Below are 26,671 nucleotides of genomic sequence, written 5' to 3' on the forward strand. Positions count from 1 at the left end.
CGCACAATACGTTCCCACGTTAAAGAACGTCGGCTTTAATAATAATGCATTTTTTTTTGCAATTTTAGTCATCGTCGCTCTAGTCATCATGCAGAGGTTACGAACAATTATTATAGTGACATATATTCAACGTGGTTAAAAGTTGTACATATACACACTATACACAATGCGCATGCAAAACTCACTGTCACTTTATTACCTGGACACTTCATTTCACTTGACACTTTATTCCACATGACACTGTATGCATCTAGCTTACGTACTGACTTACAGATAAGTGTGTCTTGTTAGTATTTGGTGTCTGTAATGTTATGTGTAATATCTGTAATTGTCTGCTGCTGCGACAAAACAATATCCCTCAGGGATCAATAAAGTACTCTATCTATCTATCTATCTATCTATACATATGTGGACGTTCTCTTTCCTTTGCCTGGTGTCCAAAGAATCAGTTCAGGTGACTAATAATAATAATAAAATTATTAATAATACTAATACTAATAATAATAATAACTGTCAGAAAAATCTATTTCCAAACACATTTACTTTCTCAGTTTGCTGAATTCTCATTCATTTGAAGATTATATTATTTTTTTTTCTGTACTATATTGTGAATATGAGTGTGCTTTTCATAGGTGCAGGTACACCAGTAGTGCATTCGTGTGTGTGTGTGTGTGTGTGTTACACTCCCAGCTCGACGAGCTGTGGCTCAGGTGGACGCTGCCAAAATACTTTCAGTGTAGAGGGAGGGCTGTAGGTGGGTGCACACATTTTGTTTGGTTCACTACACTGATCTCTCTCTCTCTCTCTCTCACTCTCTTTCTTTCTCCTTGAATCAGTGACACACCTTCCTGCGTGCAGCTCAACTCTTCTCCTTATCGCTCTCTCCGTCTGACGTTCGCTCTCACTTTTGCATGCTTCAGAGGGAAGATAGCAGCCTGCTTCCTGACACTGACGGAACTTGACTCAGTCAGCGGCTACGAAAGGTCAGTAATGTCTCTCTCTCTCTCTCTCTCTCTCTCTCTCTCTCTCACACACACACACACACACACACACTCACTCACTTTGTCTGTAGGTCTCTCTCTCACTCTTCCATCACTGTATATTCTGTTCCTGTGCATGGACTTAGAAAGTATCAGTTGACACCTAACCCTCTAGAAGTTCACTTTAAAGAGAGTGTTTACTGTGCTCTTGCAGTCTGGTATTCCTGCCATCCTCTCTCTCTCTCTCTGTCTCTCTCTCTCTCTTTCTCTTTCTTTCTCCCTCTCTTTCACTCTCTCTGTCTTTCTTTCTCTTTCTGTCTCATTACAAAGTCTAATACAGTAAAAGGATATGACAGGTCAGACATAGTAGGTTATCTCCCTACTCAGACGATAACAGAAACGTAATTTTTTTCCGAAAAGTTTTTATGAATAATGATTGATAAAATTGTCTCAGAGCAGCGAGTGCTTCAATTTAAGAATACCTTAATTTAATCAATTCCAAATCACACCGCAGAATGCACAGTGCTAAAAGTGTTTGATGACCCAAGCTGACCTTTAGTTAAGCATCATCCCAATTTCTATCAATTAATTAATTATTCCTTCATTATTTTCCCCTCCTTTTTTCCAAAAAGGTCAGAGCTGATTGTCTCAGAATGATACGTAGGCCGTGTGTGTTTACTCGCAGCCCCAGCAAGTGTGAGAGGAAAGTGAGAAAGTGTGAAAACCAGGGTGGTTTTTGTCTTGAATGGTCAAGGATACACTAGAGCAGGTGAATAGGCAGATGACTGGTGCTTTCAATTATTCATCCGTTTTATTGTGGCTCGGGCGCAGCGCAGGGCCACGGCACTTCCTTACAGTGTAAAAAAAAACGAATCGCTTTCAGATCGCTCAGCCTGTGTTTGAATTCACACTGATTACTCAGCCTTTGATAGCTGCTGATGTGACCGCGTATCAGGAACAGTGTAAAGAGTTAAACACCTAAAGTGAAGGACCCTCCCTGTGATACAGAGCGATAGAGAGAGAGAGAGAGAGAGTGAGAGAGAGAAGGAGAGGGAGAGGGTTATACGGGGATAGGCACCACGCCTTTGTCTTCTCAGTCACTAGGACAAGGTTTATCGAAGTTGAACCTGATCCGAGGGAGTCTTTTGTTACAGCCTGGATACTTTTACATTGGCGTGTTCACAAACATTTCAGGAGTAGCCTCCTTCTATTTGCTTTCCTCGGGGGGGGTGTGGGAAAGAGGCAGGCCTCACAATGCTCCAGATCCGGCTACACAATTCTCCACTGGCTCTATCTGCAACGCTGAGTGACTGCAAAACCCCCACTCAGAATACACGCACACACACATATACACACACATAGGACTGTTCCGACAATATCGCTTGGTTTTAAGGCCTGGCCAATTTGTTACTGATGATCTGAGGTGATGGAAAGAAAAAGACATCACCCATTCTAAAGTTTGATTCCTTTCAAATAGTTCTAAAATAAATAAATATATATATATATAAAACTGGACAAAACTAAGAACAGCATGGAGCATATTTTGATGAAAATCCAAGAACGGAAAGAGAAAGACAATATTCTGACATATCGCAGGTATGCAACATGGGTCACACGAGAAAAGAGAGCATGTAAAACAGTTCAGTCAGCATGAGAGAGACATCAGAGGGTGAATGTGGGAGTCTGACAGGCAGTGGCACATAAGAACAAACAAATTGAGTTCCCATCAGCTTATCATAGGTGATCTCAGATGATGACCGATAAGCAAGTGGATTGTTCATGCTTTTGATGCAAATTGGTTTCCTGATGTCTGCGACTCATTGAGAGGTTTGATTTACTGCTTAAAAGATTTTTACCATTTAAATGCTTTCCGCTCATTCACTTTCAGGCTCTTTACTTAAACGACAGCTGATGAACACCAAAATGATCTCGTGTCTCACGTACTTGCAGTTTCTGCCTCATTTCCCTCACATTATATACTGTATTAATGAACTGTATCAATTGTAATATTAGGACTTGCTGCTTAAAACTTGGCAGGATGAATATCAACACGAGTTTGGCTGAGTAAATGTGTGTGTGTGTGTGTGTGTGTGTGTGAGTAAGCACTGGATGGGAAAGAGGCAGTAGATGCGTGTCGTGGCTGAGCTTGGCCAGCTCACTGACAACAGAGACCATTTGGGGGGATTTTACAAACACACACACACACACAAACGCAAATACACACCACATACCACACACTAAACCTCTGTCACGATCCAGCCAGCTCATACCGAGCATCATCAACCCACCACTCACTGTTTCTCCCTCCGCTTTGCTTTACTGGCGCTGCTTTTGTACTAAAGTGGAGTTTTAGAGCGGTCTGTGATCTAGTTTCTTTGGCTTCTGTATTTACTCAAAAAAGACAGACTTTAACTTACATTTGTACTTGTATATATGTACTCCTTTATGTACATATGTACATCTTTAGAAGCACTTACACAAAGTTTGTTTGAAACGTCTTGTGTACTGCACTTTTATTACATCTCCTATAATTACTTATGTGCAGTGCAGTTACTCGCTGAATTCTTCTGATCAAATCTAAACTAAATCAATCAATTAATCAATGAATAATCAATCAATAATGGGTTGTCTGGGGTACGGGAGTTATGTTAAAGGTTAGAATGGGGCAACACTAGCCAATTGTGAGCTCATGTATGCGGAAGAGAGCAGATAACGCTTTCCCCCCTGTGATGCAGCACGAGCAGCAGTTCGAAAAGACGAAGTTAGTTGGCTTCATGTGCTTTTCGGAGCTTTCACCCTCCCTCCTGGTGTCGTATGATAGTATGTATTTGGAGCTCATTAAAACAGACGTTACCTTAGCTTAGCAGTGTTTTCGTTAAATTTTTAGCCAGAAAATCATAGACATAACATAGCTCAAATTAAAAAGAAAAAAAGAAAAAAAAGATCAAAAACAAAACAAAAGAAAACAACAAAGAGTCCATGTGAACCCACGTGAATCAGGTTATTACCTATTTATCCTGCCAAAAAAAATGCATTAAAACAATCCCCAAGGTTATACACTTTTATTTATTGTACTAACAGCTTTAATTGGTTAAACTGGTGGTTATTGTATTTAACCCTTTATACTCCCAGGATCTTTCGTCTAAGCCAGATTTACTTACATTCCTAATTCACATAATTAATTAGTTTCGCTATAATTACTATAAAATTCATGATAGTTACTGAATAATATGCTTTAAGGTAAGTAACTGAATAACAAGCTGAGAGTTTAAGGGGTTAATGGTTGTAAGTGTTTGTGTAAAAAGGTAAAAGATTTAAGTGATACTGCGTAAAGGGTGTGGAAAAACACAATGACAGGTTTAGGGCTGATTTCGATCTCTTGTTTTTAAACCAGAATAGTAGTACCTTCTTAGAAAAAAGAGTTTCTTCGAGGGTTCTTTGGATGGATAATGGTCCTGGATTTCTAAAGGGCTTCTACTTGGAAAGGTTTTGAAATCCTTGTTGTTGTAGCCAGAACCTTTAAGGGTTCCCCACAAAGTGAGAGAGAGAAACCAAAGAGAGCCTATGGGGTGTAAAGTGGAACCTTTCTTTCAAAGAGCAGTAGCAATGTAGGGCTCAGACCTAGTTTCCATTGTAAGATGATGGAGGGAGTTAACGCTACATAAAGTGTCGTTACAGGTTTTTCTTACTTCACAAAACTAGAACCATACTATTCCTTACTGCATTACTCATCTAAATAAATCCTCTGGCATAAGTTGGAGTATGGCTTCAGATTTTCCAATCAAGTCGAAGTTAGAAACTCTTCAATTTACTTAAAGTATTAGTGCCCTTTCACCAAGGAACCAAGGAATCTCTTGTTAGCTAGCATGACGTTGACCATACAAACTAGCCGAATGCTAATAGCTAGCTGTGACAATACAAATACAAAGTGTAAGTAGCAGCAGATAGATTACAGTGATGGGTCTTAGCTGTAATGCTCTGTTAAAGTTTAGATTTGTTTAGAAACCAATTTGAGTTTGCTAAAGAGATCGACTCCTTCGTGCTGACAAGTCACCTTATGACTTGACATATATGATTATAGAGAAATGTCGTGATGTTTGAAAGTCAAAATTATTTGGTGAAAGAAAAGCTCAAGTAAAGAACAGATACTTAAAAACTTAAACTTATGAATGATACTTCAGTTGTCGTATGTTTGCTTGTTGGCTAATGCACAACCAGGTTTCCATGAGCAGTTCGTTAAAACCAAACAGATATATATATATATATATGTGTGTGTGTGTGTGTGTGTGTAAATGCTTTGGGCTGTTCATGTGCACGATTACAGATTACAGATTAAAGTGCAGACATGTTAATAAATGCCAGACTATGCAAATGCCTGATAGAGAAGATGTCTATAGAAGAGATTAACAACATACACACACACATACACATATAATAAGTGGTGGTTTTGTAATGTTTCTGTAAGATTTCTGTTGTGAAACTGGATCCACCCACTTGTATGCTGGTATGAGAGGAGGAGAGGAAAGGAGGAGGGGTGTAGAGAGAGAGAGAGAGAGAGAGAGAGAGAGAGAGAAAGAGAGAGAGAGAGAGAAATGAGTGTGTGGGTTATCACTCACTCTCTCAGATCAAAATAAGGACACATTGATCCACCCACCCACCCTCCATATAGCCCAATCTCTCTTTCTGTCTTTCTCTCTCTTTCTCTTTCAGTCACACACATACACATGTTTGTGTTACTATCCTTGTGAGGACCTTCCAAAAACATATTCAATCATGCAGCTAATTAATGCTGCGCTCCACCTGAATCTAACCCTAACCTCAACCTCAGTAACTGAAAGGAAACTTTTTAGCGCTTTTAGGTTTTTGAAAAAAAGTATTTTTTCTGCTTGGGAACCAGCCACAAGGCCAAAACTGTCAGATATTCATGTCCTTGTGGGGACATTTGGTTCTCACCAACATATAAAAACATGTCCACACACACACACACACACACACACACACAGAGAGAGAGAGAGAGAGAGAGAGAGAGAGAGAGAGAAAGAGAGAGAGAGAGTGGGACAAGACAGGTAGAGCTGCTACACTGAGGGCTGGCAAAAATGTCCAAATTATCCCGTAGCTCCTAAAGGGGGCTCATATTGGGCCTGATAGTTAGAGCTGATGGGCAGAATGTGCTGCAGAGAGCTGGAGACTGAGCCGTGATTAGACCACGCAAGATTTTCTGTGCTGAGATGATGCAGGAAATAGTTGGCTAAAAAAAAAAAAAGAAAAAAAGAAAAAAAAGTAAATAAATACCAAAAATACTTTATAATTTAAGTATAACTTTTAAATTAAAACACAAAAATGCTCATAAAAAAACACAAGTTTTTCATTTTGTAATTATAATACAAAAATTGTAATAAAAATATAATAAAATGATAATTCTGTAATTATAATATTAAAAAATAAAAGAAGAAAAAGTGCCTGTTACTTAAGAAATATTTTTTGCTTGGTTGTTTTTTGTTGTTGTTATTTTCTGTAAAATGGTGGTGATAATAATCTAAGGATTTTATTATGCAAATATTATTTAATTAAACAAAATGGAGAAATAAAAAATACCTCATAAAGATCTCCTAATACCTTTATCATCTGTATTATGTATTATGGATATTAATTTTAGGCATGAATATAATTTCATTACTTGTGTGTATTTGTGTGTATTTGTGCACTTTACTATGAAAATAGTGTAGCAGTTTATACAGATGTGTATATGCAAGTATAATACAGTTGTGTGTGTATTATTAGACTATAGACTATATATCACCAAGTGTGACTATGAAAGTCTGTGTCTAACGTGTGTGTGTGTGTGTGTGTGTGTGTGTGTGTGTATTGTGTGTGTGCTACTGCTATGACAGGCATCTGTCTCCTGTGCCCTGCAGCCTGGCTGGTTTTAATTAGGAGAAGCCAGAGAGCCCGAGGGCAGACAGAGGCTAGCTATAATCACACACACACACACACACACACACACACACACACACACACAGAGAGGTTAGACTCCCCCTCATACACACACATGCCTCCGTCTTACAGCCACCCACCAAAAATTACCTTAGAAATGCACACAGAGATATACAGCAGCACACACACACACACGCACACACACACACACACACACGCACACACACGCACACACAGACGGGCACAAACACGTAATTACTCAACACAGTACGAGATAAAACACAGAGCTACTGGGCTGAAAACAGGAGTTGATGTCTTCGGCTCCTCCCTAATCCAGAGATGTAGCGAGGCACTGAAATGACCTTACAGCTGCATATTTTTAGATAGTGTACATCTGTATCTGTGTGTGTGTGTGTGTGTGTTCATATTTCTGCTTGTATTGCGTGCTTCACTGTACTTGAAGATCAAAAGTCTTCGCAAGTAACCCTGCAACGTATGTATATATAAAATACAGATATCAAAAGTCATTTTTTGTGACTCATTACAAGTCAAACTGCGATTATTTTCGACACAAAATGTAAGAAAATTGCTAACAAACTGTGTTATCAGTTTGTTAGCAATTTATTGCACAGCACACTAACTACTACTATTTAATAGCTAAGTACGTAGTAATTACAAGCCTGGTATGTGCAGTACTTCGGATTTTAAAAGCGTTTACACAGTCATTTGCGAGAAAGGGTTTTGATAGTTTAATATAATTTAATAGGATAAAACTTGGGGGCATGATGTTATAGGAAAACAATCAACGACAGGGTGGTGTGACGAAGCGGAGTTACCGTTACCACCCCTAAGATGATTACTTTCCAGCAACAGCACGTTCCAAAGTGTTTTACTCCTCTTATACTACATCAACTTGCCAACGATTATAATGATATTGTATTTATTAAACAACGCCACATCATAATTTTTAACCATTTACAGATACATTTAATGTTGTGGAACATCTGTGAAACAAGTTAGCCCATGTTATTTGTTAGTCGTTCCCTCACCATGTTCCCATTTTGTCTCTTTCTTGAAGTGAATAAGACAAAAAAAACACCTTTTCATGTTACTGAGAAACTGGGACGCACAAAATCCTCCGTCCTGAAGACTTTCCTGTGACTGAAAACTTTGTTTCAGTGATACTGAAGGCAACGTACGATGCTACACATGTTGTAATACTTACGTGTGTGTGTGTGTGTGTGTGTGTGTGTGCGTGTGTGTGTGGGAAATACCCACCCCAGTAATAGTGTGAAAATATTGAGCTGTAAATTACATTTATACACCCCTGTGTAAAAATACTGTGTACAGCCAGACAAGAGGAGTGTGTCTGCATGTGTGTGTGTGTGTGTGTGTATTGTCCTTGGACAAGTTTTTTCCCACCCAGCTAACCCTGGGAGTGGTGGGTGGGTTTGTCTGCGGCAGGGAGAGATGACACAAGTTTTCCCACCGTCCACCGTCCTCCCTGTCCGACTTCCCGAGTCACAGCCGGTGGTTTTTCACATGTTTACTTCACATCTGCTGAAAGTTTTCCCTCCTCCTAGTATCAGAGAGCTGAAGAGAAGTGAAAGACTTCATGGTAAAACTCTGTCGCTCTCCTGCGCTCATCCTCCGTTCCTCTCTCTGTGTGTAGTGTGTGTGTGTGTGTGATGACAGGAACTGAGTGTGATCACAAACAGGTACTGCAGAAGCCCAACGCTTACTCAGCCTGGACCTCCTGAGTGCGAACAGACTACACACACACACACACACACACACACATACACACACACACGAGAATCACTCACAACTCAGCCAGAAGATGTTTTTCTTATCTTATATCTCCTCTAAACTCTGACACAGTGAACTAGTACATCTTTCATAGCGTAGTTATTATACATTTTTATAATTTGTGGTACTTCTATAGATTTATAGCCACATTATTTACTATCAGTTACCAGCCAATTCCTTTAAAAAAACTGCGCAAATGTGCACTTAAGAGAAGTTTTACTGGATAGTTTACTGCTTCCCTGCTTTAAAGACTTTTTTGTTTCATGAACTGTAATCAGATAAAATGTACAACATATTGTTCTTTAATAAATAAAAAGTTGTATTCGTTGGCAAATTGCTGTGGTACAAGAGGAATAAAACACTTCAGGACGTGCTGTTATTGGAAAATATATAACACACCCCCAAGCGTTTTAATCCTTACTTAACATGAATAATTGTGTATTAAGGGGATATTATTATAAATATTATTAACATGGACTAACACTTGTAAAAGATGTAAAGGTTAAGTTTAGAGTTAGAGGCGGAGTTAGCGTTCGTATCTGTTCCTATGAGTTCATTTGTAAAAAAAAAAATAAAAAATAGACAAATTCCTTCTACATTGGCTTCAATCAGTCAAATTCACATGAATTTCTCATGAGATCATATTAAATCTTAAATCATATTAAATCTTATACAGCTACATGATACACTACCACTAGTCAATGTTTTTCAGTTTTGACGAATTATTAATTATACAGTAAATAACTTTTAAATAAATTAGTTAACAACTCATTTAGAAAAAATTATGAAAGTGGACGAAATACAAGCACGTATCAAGCTTCTTGGCTTTATAATGAGGCGAGAAGAATGGTGACATCTTGTATCTAATATAAGAAGCTTTTCTCTGAGCTCCGAGTCCACTAACTAATGAAGAGTTACCTGCTGAGGCCTGGGTTTCTATGACAACTGACTGAGCCTTACAGTGTCTCAGTGTACGTGTGTGTGTGTGTGTGTGTGTTTCAGTGAGTATTACTGTAATCTTGGTCTGTGTGGCAAGCATTTAAATGTGAGTGTTTACGCAAAAAAAGTAAAACTTGAGCTTAAACAAAATGTCAAATAATCTCTGAGGTCGTGGCAGAGAAAAATCTTCCCCACAGATATACGTTCATCCGTTCTTCCGGGGAGACAAGCAGACGTTAACCGCAAACAAAAAAAGTTTTCCATGATTGACTTACATGTCTAAATCAGTTAAATGTGAAAGATTTGTTCTTTATAAATGCTCTATAAATAATTAAACAGAAAAAAATCCTGTTAAAACAGTCTCATATTGCACATTATTATTATTATTATTATTATTATTATTATTATTATTATTATTATTATTATAACAACAATAATATATTTTTTAGCGTTATGATTATAATAATAATTCTCTTTTTTTTATTGTGGATGCTTTCTCTGATGCACAAACACCATCGCCTTTTTTTCATGGTAATTTCTGTAACTCAATTTCATATCACTAATTATAAAATTAATATTTTCTTACACCAATTTTGTCTAGGATTTTCACCTGCACTATAAATACTGTATAAATGAATAAATATAAAAATATATTTTTAAAAAACTGTCAAACAATCTCATATTGCATGTTGCATACTGATTTGTTCATTCATTCTTTCTTTCTTTCTTTCTTTCTTTTTAGTATGGATGCTTTCTGACACCTAGACACCAGCATCCTGTTTTTCTCATGCTCATTTTTCATTTTTCTAATCTTACACACACCACGTTTCAGTACGGTTAGGTGATTAGTCAATTCCGCTACATATCACGAGTAATTATTACACTGATATTTTCCTGCACTGATTTTTGTCTAAGATTTGATTTCTGACTTGAGCTATAAACACTACCTAAGTGAGAAAATTTAAATAAACTTTAAAAACCTGTTAAACGATCACGTATTGCACGTTACATGCTGTATTTTTTTATTAACATTTTTTTATATGATTTATTTATTTACTTATTTTAACATGGACACATTAGTTATTTTATTCTGTCACTCAGACATCCTGTTTTTCATGCTCCCTTTTTCCTTATTAGTCAGTTTCATCATCTATCTCAGTCCAAATCTCTTACTGCTCAGCGAGACATGATTTGAAGCAGGTCATTTAACAGAGCACAGTTCATAAACTGCTAACTCGTCTGCTTGCTGATGTCATTTAGGAAATCCTTTAAAGCACAGAGTCATGAGGTAAACGCTCATCAGTGTTTAAATCTAAAAAAAATGCAGTGAACTTTAACAAGTCGACAAAATAAGACTGAAGACAGATGAAAAGATATAACAGAAAGCTGTGTAAGCCCTTTAACAACATCATTTCAGAAGGTCACAGTTCACCGAATTCACTCATTATTGTGTATTATGAAGAAAACTTCTCAATAAGACACATGCTATGCTAAGCCGTGACAAGAGTCTTAGCCTGTAGGCTTAGCCAGGAGAAAAATATAATCGTAGTCTTTATCCTTAAATTGTTGCTTCACACAGGTCTCTGGATTAAGAACTGAGTGTGTGCACACACACACCAACACACACACGCAGACAATAAGACAGTAACTGTTATCTTGTTCAACTGCCCAATTATATCGCTTTCATTTTTAAAATATAAATATTTCTGATTAATAAATTATTGTAATATAGGAATATTCAGTGTTAAAAAACACGATGATGTTTGCAGGTATAAAATAATAACAATTATCATTTTTAAATATAATTGTTATTACGTTTTATTTATTTTTTTACTTTTTATTTATTTATCGCAAATAATTATCAAGGTAAATTTCTGGAATTATTTCATGCATATTTCTTAGTTATTACAGAAATTAATCTGTTTAAAATGATGCCAGTTACTCTGTATTTCTTATAGACAGTTGTTCATTTTGTAACTCTTAAGCTAAATAATGTCAATTTAACTCAATGCAATTTAATAAAAAACAGAAAACTCAGAAAATAAATAGAACGCTGTTTTATCAGTGTAATTGGTTTTGAGTTCAGTGAGTCAAAAGTTTAGGAATAGAAAGGTCTAATGTTTCCTTTAATAAACATCATATGATATATTTGCCTAATGGTGTCCCTTAGATTTGCGGAAAAGTGTCTGTGGAAATTATTTTTCTTTGATTCTTTGAGTTTGATTTTGAGGACTCTTGACTGACATTCACAATATTTCCATCTTAAAAATACATTTTAAAAAAGATTTTTAAAAAATGAGCCACAGGAAGCTCTATCTGCCGCTCACGAGGGATGTGAAAGATGTAACACGAACGTCAGTGCAGTGTGAACATTTGTGTCGTGATGTGCTCACGTCTCCGTCCACACGTGAACGCTCACACGCAAAGATCTATAACTCTTCATTCATTCAACCATCCAACTCCATTCCTCCATCTCATTCTTTTTTTTTTTTTACATTTCTGTCTCTTTTATCTCTCAAAGCATTAAGACAATGTTTTCTGTTCTGACAAGTTCTTACTCAGATCTTCTGTGTGACTCGGGTAATTACTTTCCACTAGCTTCGAGCTATTTAAAGCTCTGGTGCGTGATTGACACCACAGTATGACTTTATTATTCCTGTTTTTAAAAGCACGACTGAGAATGTGGCATTCGTCTGCATCCAGGTGAGAAGGAAAAAAAATCAAATGTGTAAAAACATCAGGCCTACATTCATGATAAATCATTTTTTTACTTCTAAAATTGTTATTTTTGCACAGAGTTAGACTTCATTTTCATTTTAATTGAAGTTAGAAGAAGAAAGAAAGAAAGAAAGAACCTCACAGCTTCAGGTTCCCCGGTTCGATCCTGAGCTCAGGTTACTTCTTGTGTGGAGTTTTGCATGTTCTTCCGAATCCATGTGCGTTTTCTCTGGGTTCTCCGGTTTCCTCCCACCTCCCAAAAACATGCAGGTAGGTGAACTTGCAACAGTAAATTGCCCCTGTGTGTGAATGTGTGTGTGCGTAGTGCCCTGTGATGGTCTGCATTCCCACGCCATGCTCAGTGTTCCCGTGATAGGCTCCAGATCCAGAGCGACCCTGACCCTTCAACGCTATCTGAAGATGAATAAGCGAATGAATGTCAAAGGGGGTACAAACCTTTGAGCTTGCTAAAAATGATGCTAGCTAACCTGAAGTCAGTCGGTATTTATATTTATATTTCGGTGATATAAATATAAATATTCATACCACAGTGCTGTCAAAATCTCAATTCTGATTGGTCAGAAGGTGTTGAGTGATTTTCCATAGCTTCATGCACTGATAGTAGTTCTGGCTGTAATTCAAATCACAGGTTTATATTTAATTATCGTTAATATATTATATAATATATATCATTATCATTCTAATACATTACCGTTTCTATAGTAACAACTTACACACAGACTTGTACGCCAGACGCTCCACCAAAACAGATGTAAAAACGTCTTGGTATATAAAGAAAAACTCGCTGATATGCTGACGTTTTGTGAAAGGAGAAGTTCAGTAAGGAGTCTCCAGTGTCAGCACTTTTCCATCACCGGAAAGTCTAAGCGTAGAGGAGTTTGCCTTTTCTTCATGAGAGAGAGGCTGGTGAAGGAACGATAGTTTATAGCTGATATTACGTAAGTGATAACAGGAACTATCTTGTTTCATGGATGCTCTACACCATTAAATGTAACTCTAAGTGGATAAAAAGTACATGTTGTTCATTAATAAATTTGAAAAAGTAATCGTTGATAAATTGCTGTGGTATGAGGAATAAAACATTTTGGAGTCGGGCTGCATCACACCACCTTGTCTTTGATCATTTTTCCTACACCGGCATGCCTTGTCGTGTTTTATTCCTTATACAGTGTATGGTGATTCCCTCGGGAGCAGAAACGCTCACTCCCTCTGCTCCGTCTCGAACAGCTCAATGTGCTGCACATGCACAAATAGTGTTGGCACTTCAGACTCGTTCATTTTCCTCTCTCTCTCTATCTCTCTCTCTCTCTCCTGAACCTCCCAGTGCTGTCGTCGGTTCCTCGGTCAGACGCTGCAAATCTGCTGTAAGGAAACTAAAAATTCATTTAGGCCGACCCCAAATCAGAGGGTGTCTGCACCACGGCCTTATTACACACCGGGCCCAACTTGTGTTGTGGAGGTGGATGGGGTATTATTATCTCTGTGCTACCCACCCAGCTATAAAAACGACTGGTACTGCATCTCTACATCACACACTGCCCCTGCACTAGTCCTCTCTCCCTCCCTCTCTCTCTCTCTCTCTTGCTCTCTTTCCGCTGTACAGTGGGGTCCACCTCTTCTCTTCTCTTCTGTTCTCTTCTCTCTCGCACTCATCTACTTGCTCTCGGTACCACGCACGCGTGAGTGACTGAGCGTGTGTGTGTGCGCGTGTGAGTGTGTGCGTGTGTGTGTGTGCGCGGGAGAGAGAGAGAGAGAGAGCCGTTGTTTCTGCCCCTGTTGGATGTTTTTTTGTGAATGGAAGGAAGATGAGCAGATGAGTGAGAATGGACAGGGAGCGCGGTGTAAAAGACAGGAGATGAGACAGACACAGAGAGAGAAAGAGAGACAGAGAGACGAACATCACTCCGTAGTCTCAGGATAAGTCACACACAAATTCCAGAGGAGGCTCAGGGTGAGTGTGTGTGTTTTGTTCTTTTCATCTTTTTTTTAAACTTCATGTGTTCTGTTTGTGATCATGTCTTTGAATGTATCTCTTGAAAAAGTAATTCAAGCTATTTGTGTTTCTTTTCTTTCTAACACCTGTATTTCCTTTGAGCGTGTGTGTGTACGTATCAGGTGTAGCCCGGCACAGTGACAATAGCGCAGCCGTGTCACGGCATCGGTGCGACACGGTAATTTGATGACTCATGTAATTATTTGGGTTGCAACCTTCCGTCTGAAAAAAAAAAAAGTGTGAGGCTTTGTGCTGCCGTGAAAAGGGTCAAACATGCGATCGATCCAGTTCGCTGATTCAAGTTTGACACCGTGTCGACTATTTCATTAATGTGTCAGAGGTGCTTTCCCTTAACCACGTCCTACTTCTAAAGACTACTGATATTCTGAAAAAAAAGGACACATCAAAATGTCTCACACATGCAATAAAATGCTTGCACATCAAGAACAACGCTTGGAGCTGAAATGAGGCCTGGTGCTGTAATAGTGCTGTGCTATTTGGTTGTCAAGCCGAACTGACAACTTTAGGAGCCAAACCAGTTGAATAAGAAGAGCTGAGGAGACAGATAACAAGTGTTTAAATTATTATTTGTGGGACAGCACGTCACGCCTTTGATGATGGTGTTTGTGCACTTCTGTTCTGTGTACTTACACAGCGCGGGGATTAGAGCAGACATGACCCAGCATCAGGGTGTATTAGTATCTGTGTTTCACAACCATGTCTGTTATAACGAAGGTGTGTTCATGCAACTTATTAGATCAGGATAGTTTTGGGGGCGTTTTAGCTGATAAAAAAATGAAGTTGGAAGTTAAATATGATTAAGATAATGTAATTACCTTAATGTCAAACATAATCTTGCACTTTCATAACTACACACCTTCTTTTATTAGTTTCGATGTAGTTACTGAATAATTCAGAGTAATTACTGAATAATATGCTGATATATGCTTATAGTTATATACTTATATTCATTTAGTAATTTAGTAATAACTTAGTAATTAATAATGACTAAATATTCATAGTGTTTTATCATGTTAACAAACATACACAGTCTTTTTTGCTGCCTTCTCAGAAATTCGCAACCTAAAACATGTACACGAAAACATCTTCAAGTTATATACATATATTAATCTAAGTAGGGTCTTCAGAAATAATTCAGACTCCTACAGAAAGATTCTTATATGTCATGGAGACACAAAGGACAGTCTCTTTAAAATCTTTACATTTCTAAATATAACTTATTGTTAGTGGTCAGAGATTAGGCCAAAGCCTTAGGGTTTGATCTATTTGTGGCATGATCTATATTGTTTCTATCTATATTGTTTTTTTTCACAATTCATAGCAAAGAATTCATAATTACGAGTGAAAAGCGGACCATCTAAGGAGCACTTAAATGCAGCACTGTTGAAGAAATCACAGTGTTTGGCATTGTATTTATTTCGTTACTGTCTTATAATGCTGTTATAAAGTGTCAAACAGGCTACAGGCCTCACCATAAACAGGCCAAAACAGAAAGACAAAACCTAAAATCCCACACTTTATTGTGCCCTCATTACACCCGAGCAAGTTGAAGTGTGTGAAATTATCACCAGCCGAATAAACACTGAAAAACTACAAAACACTGAATGTATACAAGACCTTAACCCTTATAACCAATTCATAAAATCACCACGACCCCAATTTGTAGTGAGAGACACACCACTGAGAATATGACCAATACATTTTCCCAAAGTTCGTAGCCAGAGTTTCCCAAACGAGGCCAGTTTAAATTCATCTGCTGATCCTGAACCGTGACGGAGGCGCTCATTACTCGTGTCACACCTGTCATTACCGCAGCGCTTCCGTCTCCTCTGGCTGAGAGACACATCACCGAAATCCAAATTCAGAACCATCTGTTCAATTATTGCAGGGCCATTGCTAAGACGCAGACGAGCGCCGGTGTGTGTAAACAGGCTAAATAAGTGGCTGTGCTAACGGCTAACAGCCTGAACCTACAGGTCGCCCTCCAGCTCAGCCTTTGGAAAGGCCCTCAAATGATCTCCCTTAGGACCCACTAACCCAGCACTGGATTGAGCCAATTTACCACCACCTATTCTTCATGTACAGCTCCTTCTTAACCTCTCTCGCTCTCTCTCTCTCGCTCTCTCTCTCTCAGTCTATCTTCCATGTCTGTCTGTAACACTGTCTCTCTCCTGCTCTTCTCTGTTGACACCTCTGTGTCCCCGGCACCATGAGATATGATGAAATATGTCTGAGAGATGTGAACTGTTTTAACTTTTCTCAAAGTTTTGTCTTAACTTTATTCCTAGCTGATGAACGACGCTTCACCTCATATCTATTAGAGTATATATATTATATATATATATATATATATATATATATATATATATATATATATATATATATATATAAATATATATATATATATATATTCACCAATAATAGAGGAAAAATAATCGTTTATTCAGTGACTCAAACCTCAAACAACAAAGTTTTTGCCACTCTGTGGAGCTTTGTCCTCAATAAGTAAAACAGTAACGGAGAGTGTGTGTGTTATTTTAAAGATCAAAGTTACTTTTGTTTTTACTCAATTAAGTGACATTTAGGTTTCTGAGGTAAACGCTAAAGCTTTGTGTTCTATCATTCCAGAATTAGAACTAGAACTACTTTTCATATCTTATAGAATCCGACTGTAAAATCAAAACCAAAACCTCAAAAGAAAATGTGCTTAAACTGAACTTAAAGTGAAACTAAATGATGCATAAAGATTAAAAGCTCACACTCTCACATACACATTCATACATATAATATACCTACAAGCACTAGTAGCCTCATCATATAGCAATGAATCAAGGAAGATGACTGTGTGGTTCGCAAGTATGACATTGATATATATATATATATATATATATATATATAGATATAAGAAATAAAACACATTGGGGGGTGTGCTGTTATAAGAAAATAATCCATGATGTCGTGGTGTGATGTGTCACGATGCAAAGCACATCCTGAAGTGTTTTATTCATCTTACACCACAACGATTTGCCAACAATTACAATTTTTAAGTAATTAACGAATTATCTCTTTTTATAAGACAAAAAATTGGGCCTGTCCGGCTAAAGAGAGATCCTCTGTCCTGAAGACTTGGCAGAAATCTTATTGATCATTACGACACACTGACACTGGAGACTCCTTCTATACATTTTAAATAAACATCTCCTAACAGAATTTTTCACCATTTCAATGATTATACTTTTTTCTTAACTAAATAACAGCACGTTAATTAATGTTCTTAGGTTATATAAAGCGTTTGGCATACAAGTTCCTGTGAATGAGTTTGGCATACAAGTTCCAATAACATATTAGAACGAATGCATTAATATAAAACTATCATTTGATCTACTGCCAGAGAATCAAGACTCGAACAGTCCTGTGGCAGAAAGTACTGTATTGGGTTAGAACCAGGAACTGGCACTTGTTACACCAAATTCTGTGCAATGCTTATGCTATAGTTTTGTCTTACTCGTTATTACTAGTTTTTTTTTTAATTCAAAATCTACTACAGCATCTGTACTACATGCTAACTTCATTGTACATTAAAACTTTAAGAAAAATGTTTAAGAAACTCATCTAAATCTCTTCACGCCACAGGCAGAATTAGATTTTCTAAGAGATTGTTCAGGTCTGAAGAGTTAAAGGAGTTAGTCAGTGGCACTGCTGTGTGTGTGTGTGTGTGTGTGTGTGTGTGTGTACTTGTGAGCCCGTGGTGGTAGCCATGTAGGACGTTACAGTGGGAAAGCAGTGCCCTCCTTCCCGCTCTGAGCATGTGTCACATCCTGCTCCTATCCTACACACACACACACATACATACACACACACATACACACATACAGACACACACACACTCACACACACTATAATTATGGGAGTGTATCTGTGAGGACAGGGGAGGGGAAGAGCACAGAGTTAGGCAGCTACAGAAGTTGCACGTGTTCCCAGAGTGGGTGGGATCGACTGTTGTTTTTAGCTCTAAATGCCTGTTTGACTTGGCTGGATTTTCCAGGGAGGGGCACCATCTTTTTTCTTTTCTTCTTTTTTTTTTTTTGAACATAACCTGTCAGGGAACTTCTGGGGACATCGGATCCCCCTCCTTCTCTCTCCTTCTGTGTTGCACTGTCATGTTTAAACAATACAAGTGCACTTTTTTACGTCAAGTGCACATGAAGACTTGACGTAAAGGTTCTTCTTTGATTGAAAGCCCTGTTGCCCACCTATAGAGGGCCTTGTTTGTAGACATTCTTGTGCAAGGTAGAAACAAATCAAGGGCATGTTAAAAAGTTCAGTAAATACCAAATCATTTCTTAATTACTGGGTATACCTTGGAGTGCTGTACATCATACTGACATATGATATAGAAGAGTGGTTCTCAAACTGGGGTTCTCTGGGGAGCTCCAGGGGTCTGTGAAGCTCAGCCATAGGGTCTGTTTATTTTGTTGTTGTCGTTTGTTTGTTTGTTTGTTTTGTTTTGTTACAGTGGTGGAAATCACAACCCACTGTTATCAAAGTTATATTTGTTATTTGCTTATTTGACTGGTCACTTAAATTGAATTCCAATCCAAATATCCAATCCAATTGAATTCCAATCCAAATATCAATACCTCAAAAAACAAGTCAGCCTATAACTGTTATTTATGCCTATAAAAATGATTTATAGAATTAAATAATCAGTTCTGTGAATATAAAGCTCATGAATAACTATCTCTCTGGCTCAAATAAACAGCCAGAGTAATATACTACACATTTAAATAATGAGCCTAATATTTGAATAGTTGGATTAGGTTCATAAAATAAATCTGTGAAATTTATTTTGCAGTTAAAGGTATCTCTGGTTGCAAGAATTTTGAGAACACTTGGCACAGAATATGGACTGAGACGTATACTGTTCTTTGTTTCATACTCATGCAGCATTTCTTCCCTCTCTGTAAATGACATCCCCGCCCCCTCTCAGACCCGCTCATCATGTTCATTATGCACTTCTCCTCATTTAAAGACATGTTGTTTCTTCTTTATTAAACTATATGTCTAATAAACTGGTAATTATAGCAACTGTCTCCTAGCAACAGTGGAAGAAATGTTCAATACTTGATTGGTAAGAGCTCAGATGTGATCGTGAACAAATAGATTCAAATAGAAGAGAAAGAAAGAGGTTGGCCTGTGGATGCCGGCAAAAACTGCTCATTTACTTTAAAGTCAGTCAACAAGGCTGGTTTGGATTTGGGAATCTCAAAGCATCCATCTAAATGTCTGCACTGACCGCGTGGTGTACACGCACTGAGATTATGCTCTATTCATAGCTGTGAATGAAGGGCGATGGTGCCAAACGTCTCTGTGTAAAAAGCAGCGTAAACATTTTAGGGAATCCACAGGTACAATTCAGCTGCCGTTCACCCGTGTGCTGAAACCAGCTGAACATATGACTTGATGTGATTTCTCTGTATGCAACAGTAGGTGCATTTAGATTAGAGCATAATTTCTGAAATTCAAATAAATAGTAAACCAATTTACAGGAATTAAAAAAGAAGCTAAAGAATATTAAAACAGTCAAGGGGGAGGTGCTGTGTGTAAAAACCATGTTGCCCTCCATACTTCTTTCCTTTAGTCTAGAAACTAGAGTCTGACCCCTTTTGCCTTCCTGTGTTTTGTTTCCAAATGTCACATAGACAGAGTGTGTGTCTGTGTGTGTGTGTGAGAGAGAGAGAGAGAGAGAGAGAGAGAGCGAAACTTTGGTATATCTTGCTTTATCAGGCTTCAGACATCATGCTTGGTTCATGAAAACCCAAAAGCAGAAGATAAGAAAGAGAGGGCTGTAGAGAGCTAAAAGGGGTGGGGCGGCCGCCAAGTCTTGCTTGATGGATTCATTATACATCTCAAAAAATGACAGTCAAGCATCCTCTGAAGGAGCTACTCAATCATTCTCTGTCACGCACATATACTGGTGTCTATGCATATGTAATGTTCTCTTCATTTTTCTACTTTCTTTCCTTCTTCCTTTCTTTGTGTAGATTCCTATAAGACTATGGCACACAGTGAGGAGGACCTCATTGGGATCCCCTTCCCGAATCATAGCAGCGACGTCCTGTGCAGTCTGAATGAACAGCGGCGTGATGGCTTCCTCTGTGATGTGGTCCTGGTGGTGAAGGACCAGGAGTACCGCACACACCGCTCTGTGCTGGCTGCATGCAGTCAGTACTTCAAAAAACTCTTCACTGTGGCCACAGGTGATGGCGACCCCAGCCATCATGGTGTTTACGAGCTGGACTTTGTAGCACCCGAGTCGCTGACAGCTATTTTAGAGTTTGCATACACATCAACCCTGACAGTGACACCCTCCAACGTGAAGGAGATCCTGGGTGCGGCACGGCTTTTGGAGATCCCGTGTATCATTAACGTATGTTTGGAGATCATGGACACTGGAGGAGGGGGAGGAACTGGTGGTGGAGAAGGAGATGAAGAGGAGGATGAAGAAGAAGATGAGGAAGAAGAGGAAGATGATGAAGAGGAGGAAATGCCAGAAGAGGCAGAGAACGACTCAAAAGATGGTGAGGTTGAGGAACGTGACGAGGATAATGTCAGTGAAAGATCTCTTCAAGCAGATGCTTCTGAAAACCAGGAGAACCGAATCACTGGAGGAGAACGAGGAGCAGACAGTCCCGCATGCAGCTCACAACAGAAGGTAGACTCAGAAAGAGACTTGCCAAACTCTCAGAGATGCCAATCACGTACCCCGGAAAAACCCAGAGAGCAAGAAGGACTGGAAGGCAGAGCACTGAAAGACTTTTCAATTGAGTCCCTGCTGCAGGAAGGGCTGTACCCAAAGATGCCAGGACTGGACAGAGGGTCAGGCTTCACCTCTCTTCTCCCTGGATTCTATCCTCCAATTTGGGCTACAGAGTTTCCAGGTTTTCCGCAAATCCTGGATCCCCAATGCCCACCTCACCCTTACCCAACTTCTTCGCTGGACAACGGGCCCTTGGATCTCGCTATCAAGAAAGAAGTCATCAAAGAGGAACTAAAAGATGAGCTCCCCAGTGCTCTGCTCCACAGAGAATTCCTCAAAGACTTTGTGAGCCCAAGTGTTGGTGCGGCTCCTGAACCCCCCCTGGGCCAGATTAAGGATGAAGCAGACCTGCGCAACTACTTAAGTTTCCTCTCAGCATCCCACCTAGGGTCGCTGTTTCCACCGTGGCAGCTAGAGGAAGAGCGGAAGCTGAAGCCCAAAGCGTCGCAGCAATGTCCCATCTGCAACAAGGTCATCCAGGGTGCAGGCAAACTACCTCGGCACATGAGGACGCACACAGGCGAGAAGCCCTACATGTGTACCATCTGCGAGGTCCGCTTCACAAGGTAAGACAGAGACTGGGCATAGCATACATTAAGTCCAACCCAGATAGCACCCAGGTGGGCACATTTTAGAGCTGGTGTGCCAAAGGCCTCCTCCAGGGGGGCATTGAGAGCAAGTCTTGAGAACACACACTTGGCAGGGGGGTGAGATCCACACTGTTTAGGTGTGAAAGTTGAGGTGCTGGTCATACCTGCTGACCTGAGACCATATTAGCCTTTTAAATCATGATGAACAGAAGGTTATCACTTGGCTAATGAAACAATCCACCTGCCAAATCAGCACAACTGGAAGACTGGAAGATTTAGTTTCCTCAGCTTAAGTCTTTCAAAATGTGTTTCTGGACAATGTTTAAACATGCTTACTAGTTATACATGAAAGTTTTCAAAAGTCATTTGAAGGTCACATAGTCATAAAACATAACAACATTGAAATGGCATGAATAACAGGAAGGTTGGGGAGTTGACTAGGCCAGACCAAATCAGTCACACAAAAAGAAGTTGCAAAAGCATCAAGTGCCTGTCATATAGCATCACCCCAGTCATGCAAATGCATTTGTGAAACAGTTTGTGCAATTTTGTGGTCTGCCTCCGTCTGAGCTTCACAGTGGTTTCCATACTGTAATAACATAAGAAAATACAACCTAGATTTCAGTTCTTAACTAGCACACACTGTACTACTTAATAACAGAAAGCTACAGGAGAGAAGTTTTGACCAAAAAGCACTTAAGAGAAAAAACTGGAATGCTGATATGACTTTAGTGTACCACAAGAAGACAAAAGACAAATCCTAAAAAACCCACTGGCATGTCCATCCTTTTTTCACCTATGTAGGGCAAGATTTACTCGCATGCTTTTTAAGCATATGAAACAACCACTATGAATGTGTGCATGTGTATGGGTAGTTGCTTTCAGCTTTAATAGTTCTTGAGGTTTAAAGGGGATTTTTTTGGGCATGAAAAATGCATAAAGCTGCAGAATCTTTCACAACTGTCGAAGGATAACCCTAAAACCCACCGGTTCTATTTTTCTTTCTTTATCTCTCAGGCAAGACAAGCTAAAGATCCACATGCGCAAGCACACAGGCGAGCGACCCTATATGTGCCTGCACTGCAACTCCAAATTTGTGCACAACTACGACCTGAAGAACCATCTGCGTATCCATACAGGTGTGCGGCCCTACCAGTGCGAGCACTGCTACAAAAGCTTCACCCGCTCTGACCACCTGCACCGGCACATCAAGCGTCAGAGCTGCCGTGTGTCACGCCCACGCAGGGGACGCAAACCCTCCTCCTCCTGGCGCTCTTCCTCTGGCTTCTTCTACCCTCCAGATGCCCACCCACTACAAGGAGACCAAACATTGCATTTGCCATCCCTTGGAGCACCGGTTCCCGCTCAACTGCCTGAAAGACGGCAGGATTTAGACGGTGGCAGCAGCAGAGAGAAAATGACCGACAGGAAGCTCATCTCAGAGGATGTGGACAGGAAGAGGGGGGTGTTTGCTTTTGCCCTGGCAAGGGAGGACGTTCTACCGCACCCAGCCTTTTACCCCCCGACCCCTGATCCCTGGACCGTGAGACTGGAGCGAGCGCCACCCGTTCCTGAAGCTGCAAACTGACCACTCAAAATTTTTCGGTCACGCACATCTCTTTGGTTATTTTTCCTTAATTTGACTGAGAAGAATAGACAAGCTCAAGGCCAGACCTTTCCCTGCAATGGGTGTGCACTTGAGCAGAAAATGTTTTTCAGAATTTCTGAGACTTTGCAAATCATATTGGCAAATTGCTGATTTTAACTGATGTCTTTTTGTTGTTTAATCGTCAGCTTTCTAATGTGATGCCAGGGATTTTAAAAGGATCAAAAAATGGTTAATATCTTGGACATGTATTTGTATTTATGATTCTTCTGGTTGTTTTATGGTTCTGTACTTGCTAACAAGGGTAAATTAAAGTGGGACTAAAACCTACCCACAGACTGTTAAGTGCAATTCATTTTTTTTTCCATTCCAAAGTTTCACAGGTAAGTCAGGTATCTAAAGGGACAAATAACTTCCATAACCTCTGTCAGAAATAAGCTATAGGCTTATCAGTGCATCTGGAAAGTAACTGTCATCTCCTCCAGCTAGGATTACATATACCACTATGCAAAGATTACATGAATAAATGTTTAGCTGTTAGAAATTTTATCACAAATTAATGCCAAAAAACACAAAACAAACAGGAACAAGTCAAGGTTTTCATGACAAAACAGATTCAAAGCATTACAGTAAGCAATATGATGGCTAATTGCATTTTACATGTAAAAAAAAAAAAAATTCTAGATTAATTTCTTTCACGACAACCAGTGCAAAAAAAAAAAAACATATGCTTTTTATTTGGATTTACTTTCAGACTCAACATATCTAGTTTACCCTTGATTAGTGTCCAATGCTTCGTATGCACTATTGTACATATTTTATATCATGTTTTATATAATCTTATAGTGAAGTTGCTAATTGTTGTAAAGTATTTAGACTTTTGAACATTTAAAACACCCAAAGATGTGTTGTATGAGAACAAACTTGAAAGTCTTTTTAAAATCACATTTTTAAATCACTTTAAATCTCTTAAATGGCTTAACTAAAGTTGTTTAGTCTTTTTCTTTTTTTTTTTTTCCCTAGCTATAGGTTGCTGGTTGAAAGTGTCTTGCAGGTGCTTGTCATGTACAGAAATTAAAACAGGGACTGTGTCCATCATTTTGATATTATTGTTCCTCTTTTTAGCTAAATGACTATTGTACGTCAACGGTGTTTGAATTGCTATGGAGAAAATATTTTCAAGCTATTTATGCATATTTAAATAGGCCTTGGCTATATTTTGCTAAGATGTTTTTATAAAGACACTAAAATGTCCATGTCCTTGTTTGTCTGTACAAAAAAAAAAAAAAATTGGCATTTTTCTTTTTTAAACAACAGAAAGTGTGCTTATGTGATGTTTACATCATTAATGATCTCAATTTAATACATGTGAAGTGGAAAGAAGTCACTTCAAAAAAAAAAAAAAGCTTTCATTTTCTCACTTCCTCTGTGAAAGTAAAGCAAAATAAAGCCAACTTTCATAACCTTTATGAGCAAAACAGTAACCTTTTTCATCTAAATCAGAGTTTGCGCTGTGAAAATGTCCTAATGTTTTATATGCACATATAAATATAAAATCTGAACGATAATGAACATATAAAACAGTGCTCTGTATCTGACAATGCATTGGTATATAATAATTTAGAAATTATAGACACAACTAAATCTCTAGAGGGTAAAGACATAAATCTCTAGAGCACTGAGGTGATGAGTGATGGAAATATACTTGCACTATGTGTTTATGAAAGAACTAACCATAAACATTTTTTTAAGAATAAAAAAAAAGTCACAATATTTGAGAGATGCACTTTACTTTATACAAGAATGCTCTCCATCAGAGTTATCAGAATAAATATGTGTTTTATTTGTACATTTACATTTAATTACATCTACATCCCTGGAGCAAACTGATGAATGAATTCATTCAAGTTGTGGAATAATGAATAAAAATGCTTTTTTTTGTTTGCAAACTTTACTTTTGCCTTTGATTATTTGCCACACAATTTTACATACTGTATGATTGTATATGGTTTAAAACTATACTAATGGAATAATATATATGTTTTTGCCTTGTATATGAGTAAAGAAACAGACAGACAATGAGGATGACTTTGTGTCGGGTGTTTCGGTGTCCGGAGTGTGTGTCAGTCCTTCCTGGCCTTTGTAGGCGTCCTTTGAGTGCATCACTTTCACACCAAATATGAATCACCAACATCAGAGCAGAAAACTCATACCATCAAACAGCAGAAAAAGATCAAAAACTTACTAGTTTAAATATTTCCTATGGTTTGAAAAAAAAAAAAGAAACAGAACAAAGTGAGTTCTGAGTTGACAATCAACTCTCACTTTTTCTTAACACCAGTCATAGTATTTACACAGACTAAAAAAAAGTCTGGTCAGTCTTGCGTAATAGTGAACATCTTCTCATCTTTAATCAGTCAGGACTCAGTCACAAACCAGGCCACAAAAATAATTTTGCTGAATAGCAAAATCAATCAAAAATCCTAATAAAATCTAAAGACCGGCTTACACTCAATGTAAAATCAGATGAGTTCAATTTGAAAGTAACGCAATAAAACTGAAAATACTTATCACGATTTTACTGTTCCACAGTGGGATTTTTTTGGAGTTCCCTATACAGGCTAATCTCAGAAATGACAGCTTGATCCTGACAGACTCAGTGACACTTCATATTTCAAACTAAGCACACTGAGCATACTTTGTCTGCTGCCACCCTATCGAGTCATCTGGTCTTAAAATGTTCATTATGTTGAGTATATTGTGCAAGGATTCACTTACAATAGTGGTTCTCAAAGAGGGGTCCAGGTACCTATCAGGGGTCCATGAAGAATATCCAGGGGGTCTGTAATATATATATTTTTTTAAATTTAATTACAGTTGAATTGAACGGGTTTAGTCTACACCTCAATAACTCAAAAACAAGTCGCCTATAAATAATGTAAACTGTGACCTAAAGTGTTCTGTCTGTCAGGAATAAAAAGCTCTATGGCTCTGATAAATAGACAAAAGATTATTGTACACTTTTAGGTAATTTTCAATAAGTAACTCTGTACTGAGGCAGTGCGTGGAATTTCCCTGCATTCAATACACGGGATAGATGCATTCAAGAACTGCCACCTTATTGAGCCATCAGATGGTAAAATGTTAAATATGTTGAGGATTGAGTAATAGTCAAATCTGGATGGGCAAACACCAGTGGAAATAGCAATTACAAGTGATAGACATTAGGAAGGGTCCCTT

The 26,671-nt window shown here is 38.5% G+C and overlaps 1 protein-coding gene across 2 annotated transcripts; it reads left to right on the forward strand.

Annotated features, from left to right (window-relative positions):
- Positions 1-751: 751 nt before the first annotated feature.
- On the forward strand, positions 752-26,237 carry LOC113535404 (zinc finger and BTB domain-containing protein 7C). Of its 2 annotated transcripts, none has more exons than XM_026928673.3 (3): positions 752-983; positions 20,460-21,801; positions 22,843-26,237. In XM_026928673.3, the coding sequence occupies exons 2-3, from the start codon at positions 20,474-20,476 to the stop codon at positions 23,411-23,413; spliced, it is 1,899 nt and encodes a 632-aa protein (XP_026784474.3). In that variant the 5' UTR covers positions 752-983; positions 20,460-20,473; the 3' UTR covers positions 23,414-26,237. The 2 variants fall into 2 exon arrangements, with proteins under 2 accessions (XP_026784474.3, XP_026784475.3); XM_026928674.3 differs by lacking the exon at positions 752-983 and adding an exon at positions 11,642-14,352.
- The last annotated feature ends 434 nt before the right edge of the window (positions 26,238-26,671 follow it).

The sequence above is a fragment of the Pangasianodon hypophthalmus genome, chromosome 15 (genome assembly GCF_027358585.1).
Source record: "Pangasianodon hypophthalmus isolate fPanHyp1 chromosome 15, fPanHyp1.pri, whole genome shotgun sequence".
In the NCBI taxonomy this organism is placed as follows: Eukaryota; Metazoa; Chordata; class Actinopteri; order Siluriformes; family Pangasiidae; genus Pangasianodon; species Pangasianodon hypophthalmus.